Genomic DNA, 17557 nt, shown 5'->3' on the forward strand with positions numbered 1-17557 from the left:
AAGTTAATGTTTGTGTTTAGGTTTGTTTATGATAAGTCAATGGTATTTGGTATGCAGTTGTATTAGCATTGGTACATCTCATTTCCATGGAGATTGTTTAGCCATGTACCTTCAGTCATGGTTCATTGACTTTGAATATTTGCATAACTTACATGTTAAATTATTGTTATTTTAATTACAACATTTGCATTATCAAAATTACAAAAAGGCGAGACATATCTCTGTGTTAACAGTTTATAATGCTATTATCTTTATCTCTTATAAAGCAAATTTCTGATATTATTTATGCCCTGCCCGTGAAAGTAGAGGGGCATTATGTTTCCAGGTCTGTCCATCAGTCGGATCTGTCTGTTTGTCCTTTGTGGTCACATCAAGTTGTTACTTAGTAAAAATGTTCATTATGATTTGAGCCCTTTAATATACATATATATGACAAGTTTTCAACACTCACTGAACGTTGAATTATGATAATGCGATTATGGCGATTCCATTGTTTTTTGTAAAAATTATCAAAGTATTATAAATTTTCCCATTTAAAAACTCAATTGCATTCAAATAAACTACATCAAAGTTTGATAGTTTTCATTAATATTCATTGAGGCACAAGATGGCATCAACTATCACACTGTTATTTTAAATTGTGTTTTTTTTTTAAACTTTTACAGAATAGCATAACAATAGAATTAACTGGAGAACGCTACAATTTATCAAGAGATGCTGGAGTATTGATTATAAAAAAGGTCATTAAAGACGATGCAGGAACGTACAAGTGTGTTGCTCGAAGTACAGACAAGTCTGACGAAAAGGATGCAGCCCTGACTGTTTTAGGTAGAATTTTTGCATAATTTTCTATAATGACATGTTTAAAATTGGTCTTACTGTAAAACAAATCAAACAATATTTTAGTAATGCAGATTTTTGGCTATGTAGCGATGAAGTTGAACCTGCCAAATGATATGAAGAATGGATCTGAGCTTCCATGCAGTTCCTGGATAAAATCTTGTGAGCCATAAACAATATGTTTGCCAAACTTGGGTTTTAAATTGTCCCATGGAGTGTGGATTAACCATATTGATTTTGAGTTCACTAGGTCAAATCAGGGCTTCCAAAACGGTCATATTTTCCGGACAAGTCCTATAAATAATATAAATGACTTCTTGTGTCGAAGCTGAAACAGACATTTTAATAACATAGTTCAGAAAAAAAAATTGAAGTTCATGCGATTTTTTCAGTTTTGACCTGACCTTTTGTTATTAACAGCTACACATTTCCGGTCATAAAAGTGACATGATGAATAATTACTATCAACACAAACCCTACTTTAATACCCTCTCATTACAATCAAGGCTAATTAGTTCTCTGACAGCTGACTTTACCTGTTCAGGCGACAGGTAAAATATTTTGTACCAGACATTGATTGATCAGTCTATTGAAAGTTATTTTCTTAAATTTCAGCGGTTTGCATCTAAATAATTTAGTCAACAAGTTTTAGGTTACCAAAAATTAAATATATATAATAAATATGATATGATGAAAATTTAAAAATGAACTAGTAAAGGTTTTAAGTGAAAATTCTTCAGAACCATGTTGTTTAAACTAGTATACATGTGTGCATGTGCGCAGGTGCGAGATTTAATAATGCATCTGAATTTTCAAAAAATACTAAAAATATCACTGATACCATTATCTTATGTTCATTTCGAGTATTTTCCTGTAGAAATAAAGCAGAAAGAGCTACTTTGATCTACTTTAGTAACTCAATTGTGCTTTGTAAACGTACACGGATTATACATATCTGTCTCTGGTCCGTGTTTTACCATTGTCAAGTCAACATCCGGTATGAGGAAAATGTACTTTTCTAAAACGAAAGTGTAGTTATTTACAGCGTACTTTTGCACAAATAGATTGTCTTAGGCAGATATTAGTACGCTGATGTTGCACACTTCGAATAGTGCACTGTCAATTTAACAGTTAACAAAATAACATCGAGTTTATATAAAAAAATCAAGTCAAATACCGTTTTTGTGTCAATCATAATTTATATGATGCCCAACTGATTACTATGGTTTCCTTTTTTTACTAAGTCTGAAGGGATTAAAATCGGAATGAGACCAAAAAAAAATATCCGGCTGGCTCAAATATTTTTTGGAAGCCCTGGGTCAAATGTCAAGGTCAGAGCAGCTATTGATAAACTGAAATGGCAAAACTTTAATTTCTGGATGTTGTCTTTTAAACCATATGTCCAACTTTTAATACCCTTCATATGGATGCATCCCCTTCAAAACATTTATATGCAGTTTTCAGGAAAAATGGATAGGGCATATAGGATTTCTACATACAGTCGAACCTCGTTGTGTCGAAGTCGAAGGGACCGAACCAAAGTATTCGACACATCCGAGGTTCGACTCATCCGAGGTCGAGTGTGTTGTCATAAATTTGGAATGCTTGAAATACGGTATGATTTGTGTAAACTAGATACAATGAACAGTGTTTTTTTTCGATATGACACTTTATGATTGTGTATTCAATCTCCATTTTTGTTCCTTCATAATAAATAAACACACATGTACAGATACAAATCAATCATGCACAAATATAATCAATAGTCTACACAAATATTTACAAAGGTCAGTCACTATAAATTATGAAATCACTCGCGGAACGAATTAAGTTATGAACGGTCTCTGATGAGCCAGAGGTCGTCTGCTTTACATTAAATTATCATGAATTTATCATAATTGTTCTAATCCTTTTATTTATTGTAATTAATGAGTTTTAAATCTAACAATTCATTTAATCTCGGCTTGTGTCATTTAAATTCGTTTTTTTTTTATCTGATGTGAAAAATGTTCAACACACTAACATTCCGCTTGAACGATCAACCAAAGGTGTTAATTACCGGTCACCATAAACATGTCATTTTAACTGTTATACAAACAAGTATGTTTACTCTGCTTTAATCTCTTTTGAAAATGATTAGGTTACATAAGAAATACATCCGATTTGAATTTTTATCATTAGGTCTGCATCTTTTGAAAATCCTTACTTTCGAACTTCGAGTCATCTGGGTCAATTTTCATGAATTTTACATCGACGGGACTATAAAATTTACTCGACTTAACCGAGTATTTGAATCAACCGAGTTCGACTCATCAGAGGTTATTATGCATTGATCAAACGGGAATTTAACTGGGACCGAGAAATTACTTCGATTCATCCGAGTTTTGGACACAAACGAGTTCGACACAACGAGGTTCGACTGTATCAGTACTGGGATTGATACATGAATCTTGTCACCCTCAAATTAAACACAAAAAATACAAAACAAAATAGAAATAGATATTGTCACCTTTTATGAAAAAAAAAAGTTTCTTCTTACATGTTCATCTTAGCATATTTGTCTGATTAATTTAAAACCATTTCAAATCTTTGACAAGTGTGTTATGTATACAGTATACATATATCTAAATGATAGATTTATTGAAATAAATTTCAGTTCCACCACAAATCAACAAGTTGGATAATGCAACTGGGGATGAAGGCACGTCAGCAACAATTAAATGTACAGCATATGGAGAGCCCATTCCAAAGATCACTTGGATGAAAGAAGGCACCTCAGTAGAAATTACTGATGGAACACAAATTGTATGTATCACTTTTGTTAAAATCACTTAACAAAATGAGACAAAATTCTGCAAATTTTTTTTATGTAAGACCTTACTATGTACTATTGTGGTTATTCTATGTATGGAAAAGACTTGTTTCTCCTGAACTATTTTTCAGAATGGGGTACCTGAGGGGGTAAAAGCCATTTTGGCTTAATTGCATTCACCTTGTTCATTGCACATATATATTTTTGTAACCATTCTCATGTACTGCTGGCAGAATGACCTCGTATTTGATCGGCAACTTGATAGTCGTAAGTTGTAAAGTGTGAGACCTTTTCAGATTTATCAGACACCTACTTCCTGTTTGCTCATACTTATAATTTTGCAAACTTCAATGAGACACAAATAACCAAAAGACGTCCAGACCCATAGCCAGGATAGCAGTGATGAGGGGTATTTTGGGTCATGACACTCTGACTTTGATAGTCGAACTTCAATCTGAATCGTTACTTTAATAGTCTTTACTAGTATGTTTTTTCTAAACCCAACTGGCTCTAGGTATGACATCTGTAGGGTAACAGTTTACAAAAATAGACAGGGATCTATGAAGTTGTGTATAAATTATTTTCATCACACATTTCTGTTGTTCTTCTTTTTTGGTCTGAAGCAATTGGAAAAATCTTATGGTCAGCACATCAAGCTCTATCTGGAGGTATTGCTCCTAAAATGTCCTTTTTTTTGTCTCGCCTTGACAAAGTAAAAAGGCTGAATAAACCTTATAATAATGACCTTACATGAAGCTATTTATTGAATGCAAACTACATTAAATGATTTCAAAGTTTCATGCATTTGAGATCCCATATTTGTAAGTTTTGTTTTTATCAGAATTTTGCCTTGGGCACAGTTTGATAATCTTTAAATTTGAATATTCTTTTATTTTTGTGAACAGGACAATTCAGACATTGTTGCATCTCAAGTCGCAAGACCAGATCGTATGGAAGTTGAAGGAAGTTTACAGATAAGCAACTTGAAGTCCAGTGATGCTGGGTTTTACATATGCAAAGCAACAAATGAAGCTAAATCAGTAGAGAAGTCTGCTTATTTAAGTGTTCAATGTATGTATTCAAATTCTATATGTTATTTAAGTGTACAATGAATGTACTTAAATTCTATATGTTATTTAAGTGTACAATGTATGTACTCAAATTCTATGTTATTTAAGTGTACAATATATGTACTCAAATTCTATATGTTATTTAAGTGTACAATTTTTGTACTTAAATTCTATATGTTATTTAAGTGTACAATGTATGTACTTAAATTCGATATGTTATTTAAGTGTACAATGTATGCACTAAAATTCTATATGTTATTTAAGTGTACAATGTATGTACTTAAATTCTATATGTTATTTAAGTGTACAATGAATGTACTTAAATTCTATATGTTATTTAAGTGAACAATGTATGTACTTAAATTCTATATGTTATCTTAGTGTACAATGAATGTACTTAAATTCTATATCTTATTTAAGTGTACAATGAATAAACTTAAATTCTATATGTTATTTAAGTGAACAATGTATGTAGACAACTTCAGTTGATTGATTGATTGATTGGTGTTTAATGCCACTTTTGGCACTCTTGACTATTTTGTGGTGGTCAGTTTCGATTGTTGGAGGAAGCCAGAGTGCTCTCAATTTTATGGTTGCTTTGTAGAAATATTTCTGACACACAAAAACATTATGTGTACGATAATCAAGAAACCATGTAAATTATAATTAAAAGTTATAACACTGTCTTTCGATCATTGATGATTATTTAATGTGTATATGTTAAAATTTTGCAGACAAACCTAACTTCTCAAAAGTAATGAAAGATGTTATGTACAGTTGGGGTGGACAAAGCACAAATATTAAGTGTATTGCTACTGGTGTCCCTAGTGCAGATATATCCTGGGCAAAAGGAGGACAAACAATCAATGCAGGGGACCAGTATTACTCTCTGAAGTCTGTTACAATTGGAGAAGATACAGAAAGCACTTTGACAGTAAGTGGTTGGGTCATTATGGTAATGTATAAAATTGATAATTAAGAAATAATGTTTTATACTTTAAAATCTATTTTTTTGCTGTTTTTATTCAAGGAGTTGTAACATAGGAAAACAAATATTCTCCAAAAAATTTGAATTGATAGTTAAATACATACATAATGACATAAATTATTAAAATTTAAATAATTGTGAATGATAGATATTGGGTAAACTTCAATGAGACACAAATAACCAAAAGACGTCCAGACCCATAGCCAGGATAGCAGTGATGAGGGGTATTTTGGGTCATGACACTCTGACTTTGATAGTTGAACTTCAATCTGAATCGTTACTTTAATAGTCTTTAATAGTATGTTTTTTTCTAAACCCAACTGGCTCTAGGTATGACATCTGTAGGGTAACAGTTTACAAAAATAGACAGGGATCTATGAAGTTGTGTATAAATATGTTGTGACCACTAACTGTAAAAAATTAGTACTTTTGAATTATTTATTATGAAAGTCTGTGACTAATTACAATATTTATTTTAGGTCAGTGTAGATTTCTCAAATGAAGCAATTGTGTTTGGAGTCTACACTTGCAAAGCTGGAAATGCCATTGGAGAAAGTACAAAAAATTTCACATTACAGAGAGCAGGTAATTTCTTATTTTTAGTTGAAGTGTCTCAAAGGGTCATGGGAGAGATGTCACTTCATTTTAATGGTTTAATCATTGATAAGAATGTAATTTCTTCATCATCTCTGACTGAAATGTACTGATGTGATATGAAACAAACTTTCGTAATGAATTAGCTTTGTTTTGTAAGGGTTTCATGAAAAAATTGCTGCAGATCGCATTCTTGATTTTGATTTTCTTCTCTGCATAATCTTTCCTAAAGTTTCAATGGCTTGGTAGGAATTAATATGACCATTAGGTCTTTGATGCAGTTGTTTATGCTAGGAGGTGAACATTTATCCACAAATACTGTGGATTCAATATTATTCATTGCAAAGCAATTGTCGTGGATTTCAGAGGTACAGGTGAACCATGAATTTAAATGTACAACAAATTATAAATTTGCTATAAGGTTATATGCAGACTTTGGCAAAACCACAAAAACAAATATCCATGAAAATGCAAGTTCTTCAATCCACGAAAATTGGTACCCAAGAAAATAAATGAATCCACAGTATATTGCATTTGTTGTAGCCACAACCTCATTCTCTTTTTCTCAATCTTGACATAACACATTGTGACTTTTCAATGGACTTCTAGTGAGCGACACGATGGGAGCCACTTGAGGAGCAGGTCCCTTCTAGAGCTCAGAAGTTCATCTGTTTTCCATTGACCATAGTGTTGTCTGCATTTTATTACACATGTGATGGTAGCTACAGAGACAGCTAGTGTTCCATAAAACTATATGGAAATGCACTTTCCCATTTCTGAGAATTTGGCCAATTTGGACCAAATTTATTCAGCATGTTTTCAGGAAGAAAGATTGGCAGAAAGCGTTAACAGAGACTGGTGTCAACATACAAATGTTTTATCAATTAGCAAAGAACAATTATCAACTATTTTATAGGTTCATGAATACCAATCATCCATTTCTGAGCCCTCCTCATGGGGTTTTTGATTATGTGATTACTTGACCGTTTTTATATTGATTATTTGATTACCAGACCAAATATTTCATGATTATTTGATAATCTAGGACTGTATTTTTGATTATTTTATTATCTTGTTAAAAAAAATAATTAATGATTATGTGATTATATTGGCAAAAAATTTGTGATTATGTGATTACTTGGATACCCCCATGAGGGGCCTCATTTCTCCATTTACATTTTGAAAATTACAGCAATATAAGAGAATATCTGTATTGTTTGAAATCATAAAAGTATAACAGACCAGGTGCATATATGATGGACTAGTTATATGCTGTTTCAGAATTTTACCATCACAATTACAAGTATACTTGCTGAAAGTATTTTTGATTTTGCCTCTGCAACTGTGTTCATCAATGAACAGGTGTAATGTTATCTACATATAGCAAAGAATTCCACTCAAACTGGTGATAGGGGCTGTCTTGAACTTGCAGTGAGGTGTGGACTTTTGTTCCATGTTGAAAGCTTTACTGTGACTTTGAAAAGGAGAACAGCAATAAAAATGCTTTTCCTTTACTTACTGAGATCACCTCCCGTTTTTGGTGGGGTTTGTTTTGCTCAATCTCTAGTGTTATATGTGTCGTGTTTTGTGTACCAGTTTGTCTTTTTTTTTTGCCATGGTGTTGCCAGTTTGTATTTGACTTGTGAAAGTGACTGTTCCTTTAGTATCTTCTGCCTCTTTCTGGGTTTTGTCAAGTGCATGTAGGGATTTTATATTTCATGCATTAATTCACTATATCATTTCTTTTAAGTACAGTGTATTTTTTTTTTAACAGATCCACCACCAAGTCCTAGTGCACGGTTGAAGGAAACAACACCAATATCTATCACTTTTGATGTAAACATTCCAAAAACCTTTAATGGACCACCTGTGCAGGAGATAGAAGTTCGTTACTCCAATGCCCAACCTAGGAAAGAGAGAGTTGGTATGTATAAAGTTAAGATTATTCAAATAGAATTGAATCATATAATTATAGCCTTGTTACATAGGTACACTAATTTCAAAATAAAGAATAGTGAATAAAAAGATATTTATAGGTCAACAGTCTACAACAATAACCATAGTACGCACAGTTTGTCAAGCTTTTAATCACTAGAGTCTAGAAAATTGTGAATAAATTTACAGACTTATCAAAAATCTGTTATCAACACTTAATTCCCTAATGTACAGAACCACATCAAGATATAGCTAAATACAGCCAATGACAAGGCTTCATTTCAGACTGGCACTTTTCCTGAATTAAAACCATTAAATGATGCATAATGAAATTTAGCAAACCAGTAATTTAGTATTAGATGATTTGACTCATGAAAGTTTAATAGGGTTTAGATTTATTGTAATTATACCCCTGCTGACAAAAATTGATTGATTGTTTGATTGGAGTTTAACACCACTTTCAGCACTATTGTGCCATTACCTTAGGAAGTTGACTTTAAGCTATTCTGTTTATAAGTTGACCCCTTTGGTTGTTCTGTTGAGAAGTTGACCCACTACTCATTTGGCTGTTTAGAACTTTTTGATATTGATGCTCCAAAGCATTATATGCATTAGGCTTTTAGAATTTTTCCTCTTCAGCCTATCAAGTGACTATTATTCCACTAACATGTGTTATGAGCGCAAACATCTGTATATGAATATGAAGTACTTATGTAAATTAGTATGTATGTGTGTATTTTAGGTACTATGGATTCAAAGATCGAAATTGTATTGGATAATCTTACACCTGGTACTGCTTACAATATAAAAGTGTATGCTAAGAATGAAGTCGGACTTAGTCCAGAATACAGTTTGCCTACGCAAACTCTCCAAGCAAGTAAGTTGTAAAATATTGATAATAAAACACTTCCTTACCTTTCCTCCCCCAAATTTGTATGACTAATGCTTAAAACCCTCTTCATATCACAAAGCAAGATAATATAGAGAGAAATTATATTCCTTTAATGGAGGCACACCACTAAGTCTTGGCCCCATTGCTTTCTATGTTGAATTTTTCAATTTCAAGCATTTGTATCTCTTTGGTCTTAAGTTCAAATTAAGTCACAGCCATATCTGTATTGTAACAACAAGAACTGGTGAACAAAACTCCTCTGAGACTGTTTTGTAGAAAGCTCTCACCAAATTTCATTTATCAATCATTTTTCCAAAAGACTGAATGCAATATAAATTTTGTGAAATAATACAATTATTGGTTAAAATAAGCTGTAGACAATTTTCTTGTAAGGACAATTGCATATAGAAAAAAAAATCTGTCTGATTTTTCTAGCAATTTCGATACATATGGCCTTTGTTAGTCTTCTATGTTTTTTTAATTTTAGTTCATTTATATGTTTTGGAGTTTAGTGTGACGTCCATTTTCACTGAACTAGTACACATTTTTGTTTAGGGGCCAGCTGAAGCCCGCCTCCGGGTGCAGGATTTTCTCGCTGTGTTGAAGACCCATTGGTGGCCTTCGGTTTGTTTGTGCTCTTTGGTCAGGTTGTTGTCTTTTTGACACATTCCCCATTTCCATTCTCAATTTTATGTATAATATTTTTGAAGTAGTATATAGATGAATATTGCAAAAGAAAAAAATGAGGACCACTAGGTCATTTTTAGCTAGAAAGAGAAAACCCAGTTTTTTAAGCACAGGAAATCAAAACGATTTAGGAATTACTGTCATATAACAATTTATTTATGATAAAAAAGTAAACAAGTCTTCATTTGCCTCAAATTTTTGGCCCTGTAGAATATTTCTCGAGCTTGATTATACACATTGTTCATTTTCCTTTCCATATACTTTCAAATTCATGTAACTGATTTTATGATGTTACAGATTTTTTGTGAATTTTGGTTGCTTATCATTGAAAGTTGCGAAAACAATACGTTGAATTTGGACGCATTATTATCTGCCCTCGCAACTGTATTGTATGCCCTTATCAATGACACTTATAAATATATTACAAACCTGGTTTGATGTCATTTTGACAGCCTCTTAATAAATTATACCATTTGAATTGTACCATGGAAGTTACATACAAGGGAGCCATATCTCTTTTTCAACAGTTTATTTGTTTATAATGACCTAGTTGTAAAACCATGTTTACATTATAAATAAATGTGATTTGTAATTGCTCCTTATTACTATTTTGTAGGAAAGCCTTATCCCATTGTTGTGCGCTCTAAACCATATGGTGATTACCCACTCAAGTTCAATTTACAGTGGAATACTCCAAATAATGGGGGATTTCCCATCTCAAGTGTCTATGTCAAATATGCTCAGGTAATGTCACATTCTCTGTATGTCATGTAAAGAGTACAAATGAAAATAACACTTTAGAAACTCAGTGCGTCCGAAGCTCTTCTCTGGATTTACCTATTTGAATACTCAATACCAAAAATTTGAAAGCCATGGATGTATAAATACTTGGAATTACAATATGACCTGAAGTTACCCCCCCTGAATATGCATGTAACATTTGTTGCCAGACATTGAGCTGTCATCAGTCAAATAAAATATTGATTTTCAACTTGAGCGAGAAATTAAAATTCTATTATCCCTTTCTTGACTGAGATTCATTAAAAAAAAGTACAGAATTTATATAAAGATATTCACAATCTAGAACTTCAATGGCATAAGATACTTATACTCTTGCTATGGTTCAGCAGATCGTTCTAAGATTTCAATATTTAAATGTAGGTCGAAGTATTTCCCAATAAGTCTGCCAGCAATGAATTCCAGAGAAAGGAGTATATATCAGGATGGAATCCACCCATTACAGTCGATGGAGCAGCAACGGCATATGAAATAACGAGTTTGAAACCATCCAGCTATTATGAAGTTGAAGTGACAGCGGTTAACAACAAAGGGACTTCAGATGCACGGGCATTTATATTTGTGACCAGTAAAGGTAAGATCTATAAGTACTATGCTTGATTTTTCAATTCACAATGATCAATCCGGGGCCGAGATTTTCAGTAAGGCAGAAAAAATTTATATGTGCATTTAGGATTTTCCATCGACTCTTAATTTTAAGTTCTGAACCTAATGTTTTTTATTTAGGAGATTTAGGCATTAAATTATTAAATCATTTACACAAAAATCCTGTCATGGTTAAAAATGTAGGTAAAATTTTCACTTCTTTTTATAACTTCATCTTTTTGAGAGAAAAAATTATTTTATTTATTTAAAAAAAAGTTTCATTGGTGTATTCTTATATGATACTGTGTATTTTTAACAGTTTATAACATGCTGAGATATTGCTAACAGATAGATTTTAACAGGGATTGAAAAAAATATACAAACCCTTTTGTGCTAACTTAGAAGTATGTCCAGTGACAACTTCTGTAAGGAATTGGTTGATTTCCCAAACAAATATACAATAATGTTTTCACAATATTTTACATGGAAATAAAGCATGTTCCTTTTGGAAGAAAATGATATGTAATATGCTTGGTTCATATCATTTCCATTACTAGAGTAAATTCTTTTACTAAATGCTGATTTTGGATTCAATAAATGGGAAAACTGGATCCCTGCAGACAAGTCATAATGTCAGCTTGAAATTAAACAAGCATCGCTTTCTTTTTTTATCCGTACCTACAGAAATATTTTATAATTAATCTTGTCTACCTTAGGTACCATATGGAAAGTGTTTTAATTGAAATATTCTCCCTCTGCTGAATGAAATGACAGATTAATGCCCACCAAACACTCAAATAGTGTCTTTGAAACCCAAATATTGTGACAGAATGATAAGAATTGGGATCAAGCCTATTAGGCATGCTTTAAAATTTATTCAAAATATAAAATAAAATCATTTACAGTGGATATATATATAGATTCTTACATTGGTACTAGTGGATTATTGGATTGATCCAATCAAGATAGTTGAATTAGATAATTAAACTATCGAGATTGGATAAATCAGATAATCCATGACTGGAACTATGTTATTATCTGTTTCTCTAATGATTAATGAAAATAATTTGTCATTTTTGATTATTGAAAATCCCCTTTGAGTGCCATCCACATTCCTGATTTCCATGTCCTACAAATATAAAGTTGTCAATTTCTCTAACATCATTCTATTAGCACATTTCAATGCATCCAGAGAGCTGATAAAGGTTATCACCTTTTAACTTAGCCAATCATCTACTGAGATCACCAACAACAACACATAGATTAATTTTTTTTAAACAATGGGTCCAGAAAGGGATAAATTGCCAAAGAATTAGAGAAATGTGTATATATATCCAATTTATACGATTTTATTTTGAACAGTATTCTTTAATAATTTAAATAATATCAGTTTGGGACATGTAAGTATGGTAAAATGAATTGCTGTGTTTTTGTAGAGGATAAAAGGTTTCAAAGGCCTGGTAAGGAATGAAGAATACATGTTATTTTATCAAACGTTTGCATGTATTGGATGGTGACAAAAGGGCATTTCTAAAGGGATTTCAGACATCAGTCAAAACATCGCATAAAAATTAGTATCAGATATGTCATTGAATTTATATCCATTTATTTGGCTTGAATAAAGAAAAATTAAAATATAATTTTTTGAACAGGGTGTTTTTTTTCAGGCTCTCATGACCTGCCTAAATTTATAGCAAAAATAATCCCTCAGTTTTGTTTTTAACACACAAACATCTGAACCCAGTCTGAATGGCCCTTCACAACACCCTCATATACTGCATCTTTATGTTCTACTAAAATTGTTTATCTTCTCTTTAACATATTTATGTATTTCCTGAAGCACACTTATATAAGTGTTATATCATTGGATGTGTCTAGTATAGGCCATCTGTTTCTGTTTTTTCTGAGATGAACATGTGTTTTGTTTCGCCCTGTCAGGTTAAAAATCAGGTTGAAGTTTATTTAGATCGTCATCAATTATTTGGTTCATTTGACAACAGATTTATTGTTGGTCCTTTTAGTTTTATTCTTTGTATTTCTATTAAAAGTCCAGTGGAGTATATTTTTAGAAGTTTTGCATTTGAAAATTGGTCATGACTATTTTGAGAGAGGGTCGATCAACTATGAATACTTAGTATGGAGAGTGAGGAAAACTGAGAATATCGAGCAATTGTGAAAATAATCATATATATTAAGCCAATAGTTGTGAAACTGAGTGATCGAAAGTATTATAAGAATAATAAGTTAATGCAATTTAAGAAATTAAGAAAGATTTAGTGAGAATTAATAGCAAAATTATAAGATTGCAGTGAGCTTCTAATTCATGAATATTCAGTAAGTGGAGCATTTGTAAAATCTAAAATGTTGAGTTAGTGCAGTTGAATGAAATTAAGAGAGAGGAATTATAAATCAAGAAAGTTCAGTGAGTTCAGGAATTCGAGGGGAAAAGGTGATTAGAAAGGGATGATAGTATATAAAAAATATTTTAGCTAAATTTGCATTGCAGTGAAAGGAATATACTGTCAAAGTATTGAGAGCATGATAAAATGTATGAACTTTTGATCATGTGATTTAACTGAAGGAACTGGAACCATTCAGTATCATCTAAAAATGGTGTAGCAATAACAGTACACACTGTTTTACAAATGTTATGTTAGAGAAGTGTTATAGTGAATCTTGTTTAAACTATGAGTTTCTTATGTCCATAGATGTATTTACACTTGTATGCAAATTTGTCCACCATTACTTAAAATCACACAAGTTCCCACAAAATATTGCATCACAATTTTAAAAAATTGACGTCATAAATGAAAAGTGATTGTTGGTTGACGTCAGAAGGTTATTTGGAGATTTATGTTCAATTGGAGACAGAATTCATGTGTACATATATAATCTATGATGTCTTTTCTGATTAAACGCCCATAAACTTCTTGTTTACGAATACTTATATTTATAACACATAATGGCCATGTATGAATTGTCAGTCCTAATTTTCTGAGGAACTACAAATAAGAGCTACTTAAAATTTATTATCAGGCTTCATGTGAACAATTATCTATGATGTGTTTTCAGATTCATCACTTATCAACTTCCTGTTTAGCGTAATACTGATATTTTCCTACACATATTGACCATGCGTGAAATTTTCCTCACATTTTTCTCAAGATCTACAAATCAGAGCACCCTGCCATTTTGGTATCATTATTTATTTGAGCATGTTATAAGGTGGGATAAGTGTTCACATCCATTGCTATTTAGCTTCCCGTTTACCGAATGCTTAAACAGGGGTATCATTAGTGAGCAATAGCTCACAGTTCCAATTTTTTGAGTTTTGGAAAATATCAATCTTTATCAAGTCATTTTTACACAGTTTTGATTATGTTTTTAGCTTTTTAGCCCAGTCATCAGTTTTGAATGTGTCACATCTTTATTCATAGGCTCATTCATTATTTAAGAAGCATATGTTGAACATAGTATTGGTTCTTATGTTTAGACCACACCAATCAAATAACCTTGGATCTTGATACATGATATGGACATTATTTGCCCTGAACAAAATTTGGAGAAAATATTGTTACATGTTACTCAAACTGGAATTTTTTCTATATGATGCACTTGAAAAACATTAGCGGGCCTCAATGAAAATTAGATTAGTTCTAATTGAGTTACCCTCTTTAAATAAAGAATTTATTATGATTATTATTATTATAAGCTTATTCCTCCTAAAATTTTCAGGCTGTTTATCAATTATTTGTTAATATACAGGAATGGAAATATCTTTATTTAAGAAAAAAATATGAAAAAATTATAAATCATAATGTTGTGGTCATTGTTTAAAAGATATATGGAGTTGTTATTCAAGCTTTATGTATTTCCTTGCTTTTCCCCAATAAATTTAGTATTGTTATAAAAAGAATCCCATGCACTGAAACATATATTAACTTGAAGCTTTTTATGCACTTTCTTGTATGATATTTTTCAAGCCTAATTACATAAAGATGTTGTTCTACTCCTCGTATGAAAGTATGATATAACAAACAGCAATAGTTTTCAGTTAGAAGAAAGTATAAAGTATAATGGATGAACCTGAGATTTATGCACCATGAAGGTCTTCTGCAGATTAATTTTTTTTCCTGGGTACCAATTTTTGTGGATTGAGGAAAAAATTGTATTTTCGTGGATATTTGATTTCGTGGTTTTGCCAAAGTCATAAACCTATCAAAAATTTGTAATTCTTGAACATTGAAATTCGTGGTTCTTATTTACCCATGAAATCCAAAAAAAATTGGTATCCAGAGAGTAATAATGAATCAACAGTAAGAAATACACCGTATTGCTATTTAGGCCAATCCAGATAAGTTCTAAAATTACACAACTTTTTCAAAATAGTTGAAGCTATCTGGGGCCCTGTTCAAACAATATATTGTACATAAAAATTTTCATAGAGACATGTTTAAACCATTGTAAACACATCAAACAAAGCATTTATAATGACTTTAATTTGTCTTTTAAAAATTGCTTCATAAACTCTCAAAATTTTAAAATGTTCACTTTCCAAACTTTTCCTCCCTTAGCTCATTACTGATGACCTTTGTGTTTGCGATATTTGACCCAAATGGGAAGTTGTCTAAATGACAATTCCTGAATGGGCTAAATAGCAATAAGGTGTATACATATTTATAAGCAGTAAGCATTTATTGTGTTCGCATGAGGGCTTCCAGATGTCTCTAGCACCTCTTAGGGATCACTTTTGTCGTTTTATGTTGTCATACATGTCACACTTTATACATTATTAAACAACTCCTTGAAAACTTGCACTGATTCTTCCACAGAAAAATAAGTTAAGACTATGGAATAACCCAGGAAGTACACATGTCATATAAGCTTGTGATAAAGTAGATGAATCTTAGACCACATGGTCATCAAGATGAAAAGGGGGCTACTTTACATTGTATCTGTGGAGGGTGATGACCATATTTCCCCTTGTTCTACATCTTGTCTGAAATAAATTCTATTAATGAACCCAAGGCTAATGTGAAGAGTCTCATTTAAATATATATATATAATTAAATATATTGGCTTTCTATTAAATGTGCATTTTTGAATACTTACCATTTGATATGATATGTGTAGATAGATATTTAGACTTAACATCTGGTTTGAATAGAGACCAATTATCAAGAAATGCTATCAGACTTTTGATTTCATACAGGAAAAAAATAATAGGAGAGAAACATCTGTTTACAGCTATTTTATGACAGGATTTTTTTTTTTTTAATTTTTTAATTTATGATAGGCATTTATAATAACTAATTTTACAGTTTGGTTTGAATAGAGAGTTTTAATACATTTTTGTAACTGTTTTCAGTAATGTGTGTATGAAATTCTCTATCAAAGTTGTTTGAAAGGGGAACTATTATTCAATAATATGATCATTTCTTTGATGATAATTGGTGCCTTACAATCTAGACATTTTATTTTTAATGCTTCCCGTTTATGTTGTCTGCAGTGTAATAATATTTATTTTGCTTTTTGTGACTTTACTTTTTTCTGCTTTTTTCAGTTCAAAGCTCTGGTTATGTTGGATTTGCACAAGCCCTGCTCCCGTCTAAACTTGTACTCACCATGGCAACTGTTCTCTGGGCATGCTTAGGAATACTCTTGTAACCTTCATGACAGAAGAGTTCTGAAAGACTCTTTATCTTTCTTCCTTCTCAACTGAAGAATTCCATGCAGACATTATAGTGCCATAATGAATGAAATCTGAAAACGAATACTATGCATGTTTCATGCAGCAGACATTATATACACCACCATGCATGTTCTACATACATATGGATGTTGTTTGCATATTATATTCATTATCAACAATTTGTTAGCTTGCATTGATAATAGCATACTTTTATTGAAAATTATATTATATTGATTGCAAGGGAACGTAAAACTTCTTGCATAAAGATATGACTGTACTAAATGTATATATACTTATAATCTTGAAATATTCACTACAATTTTATTTTTAATAATTGATGTAACATCCGTGAAAATATAACTTCCATGGAATTAAATCATTCAAGCCAAGTTTTATGATCAGACACCTAAAAAATGGCACAAAAATTTTCCGGTTTATATATTGTGATTCTTTGTCTTATTGTCTCTTGATGTTATGTACCAGTAAATAAGTATATAAACACCTGACTTATTCAGATGTAAATACAATATGGCTGGTATGAAAGTGAAAGTACAAATTGGTTTAACATATGTTTGAATAGCCAGAATATTGTCAGTATATGACTTCAGTCAGTCTCCACTATCCACTGGTGTTTTTTTAATTCATAAAACAGCTGTAGATAGTG

At 31.6% G+C, this 17557-nt stretch overlaps 1 protein-coding gene across 4 annotated transcripts in view; it reads left to right on the forward strand.

Moving 5' to 3' along the window:
- LOC127702997 (neural cell adhesion molecule 2-like) overlaps nt 1-17557 on the forward strand; it is a 94134-nt gene that overhangs the window by 42230 nt on the left and 34347 nt on the right. For 3 of the 4 annotated variants that reach the window (XM_052207359.1, XM_052207361.1, XM_052207362.1), the window contains exons 7-16: nt 666-828; nt 3497-3645; nt 4558-4723; nt 5457-5656; nt 6190-6295; nt 8079-8228; nt 8982-9116; nt 10435-10562; nt 10980-11190; nt 12638-12661. In XM_052207359.1, coding sequence (XP_052063319.1) covers nt 666-828; nt 3497-3645; nt 4558-4723; nt 5457-5656; nt 6190-6295; nt 8079-8228; nt 8982-9116; nt 10435-10562; nt 10980-11190; nt 12638-12661 — 1432 coding nt within the window. The remainder of the gene's footprint in view (nt 1-665; nt 829-3496; nt 3646-4557; nt 4724-5456; nt 5657-6189; nt 6296-8078; nt 8229-8981; nt 9117-10434; nt 10563-10979; nt 11191-12637; nt 12662-17557) is intronic. The other variant, XM_052207360.1, reaches the window with a different exon arrangement.

The sequence above is a fragment of the Mytilus californianus genome, unplaced genomic scaffold (genome assembly GCF_021869535.1).
Source record: "Mytilus californianus isolate M0D057914Y unplaced genomic scaffold, xbMytCali1.0.p SCAF_5, whole genome shotgun sequence".
NCBI classification, from domain to species: Eukaryota; Metazoa; Mollusca; class Bivalvia; order Mytilida; family Mytilidae; genus Mytilus; species Mytilus californianus.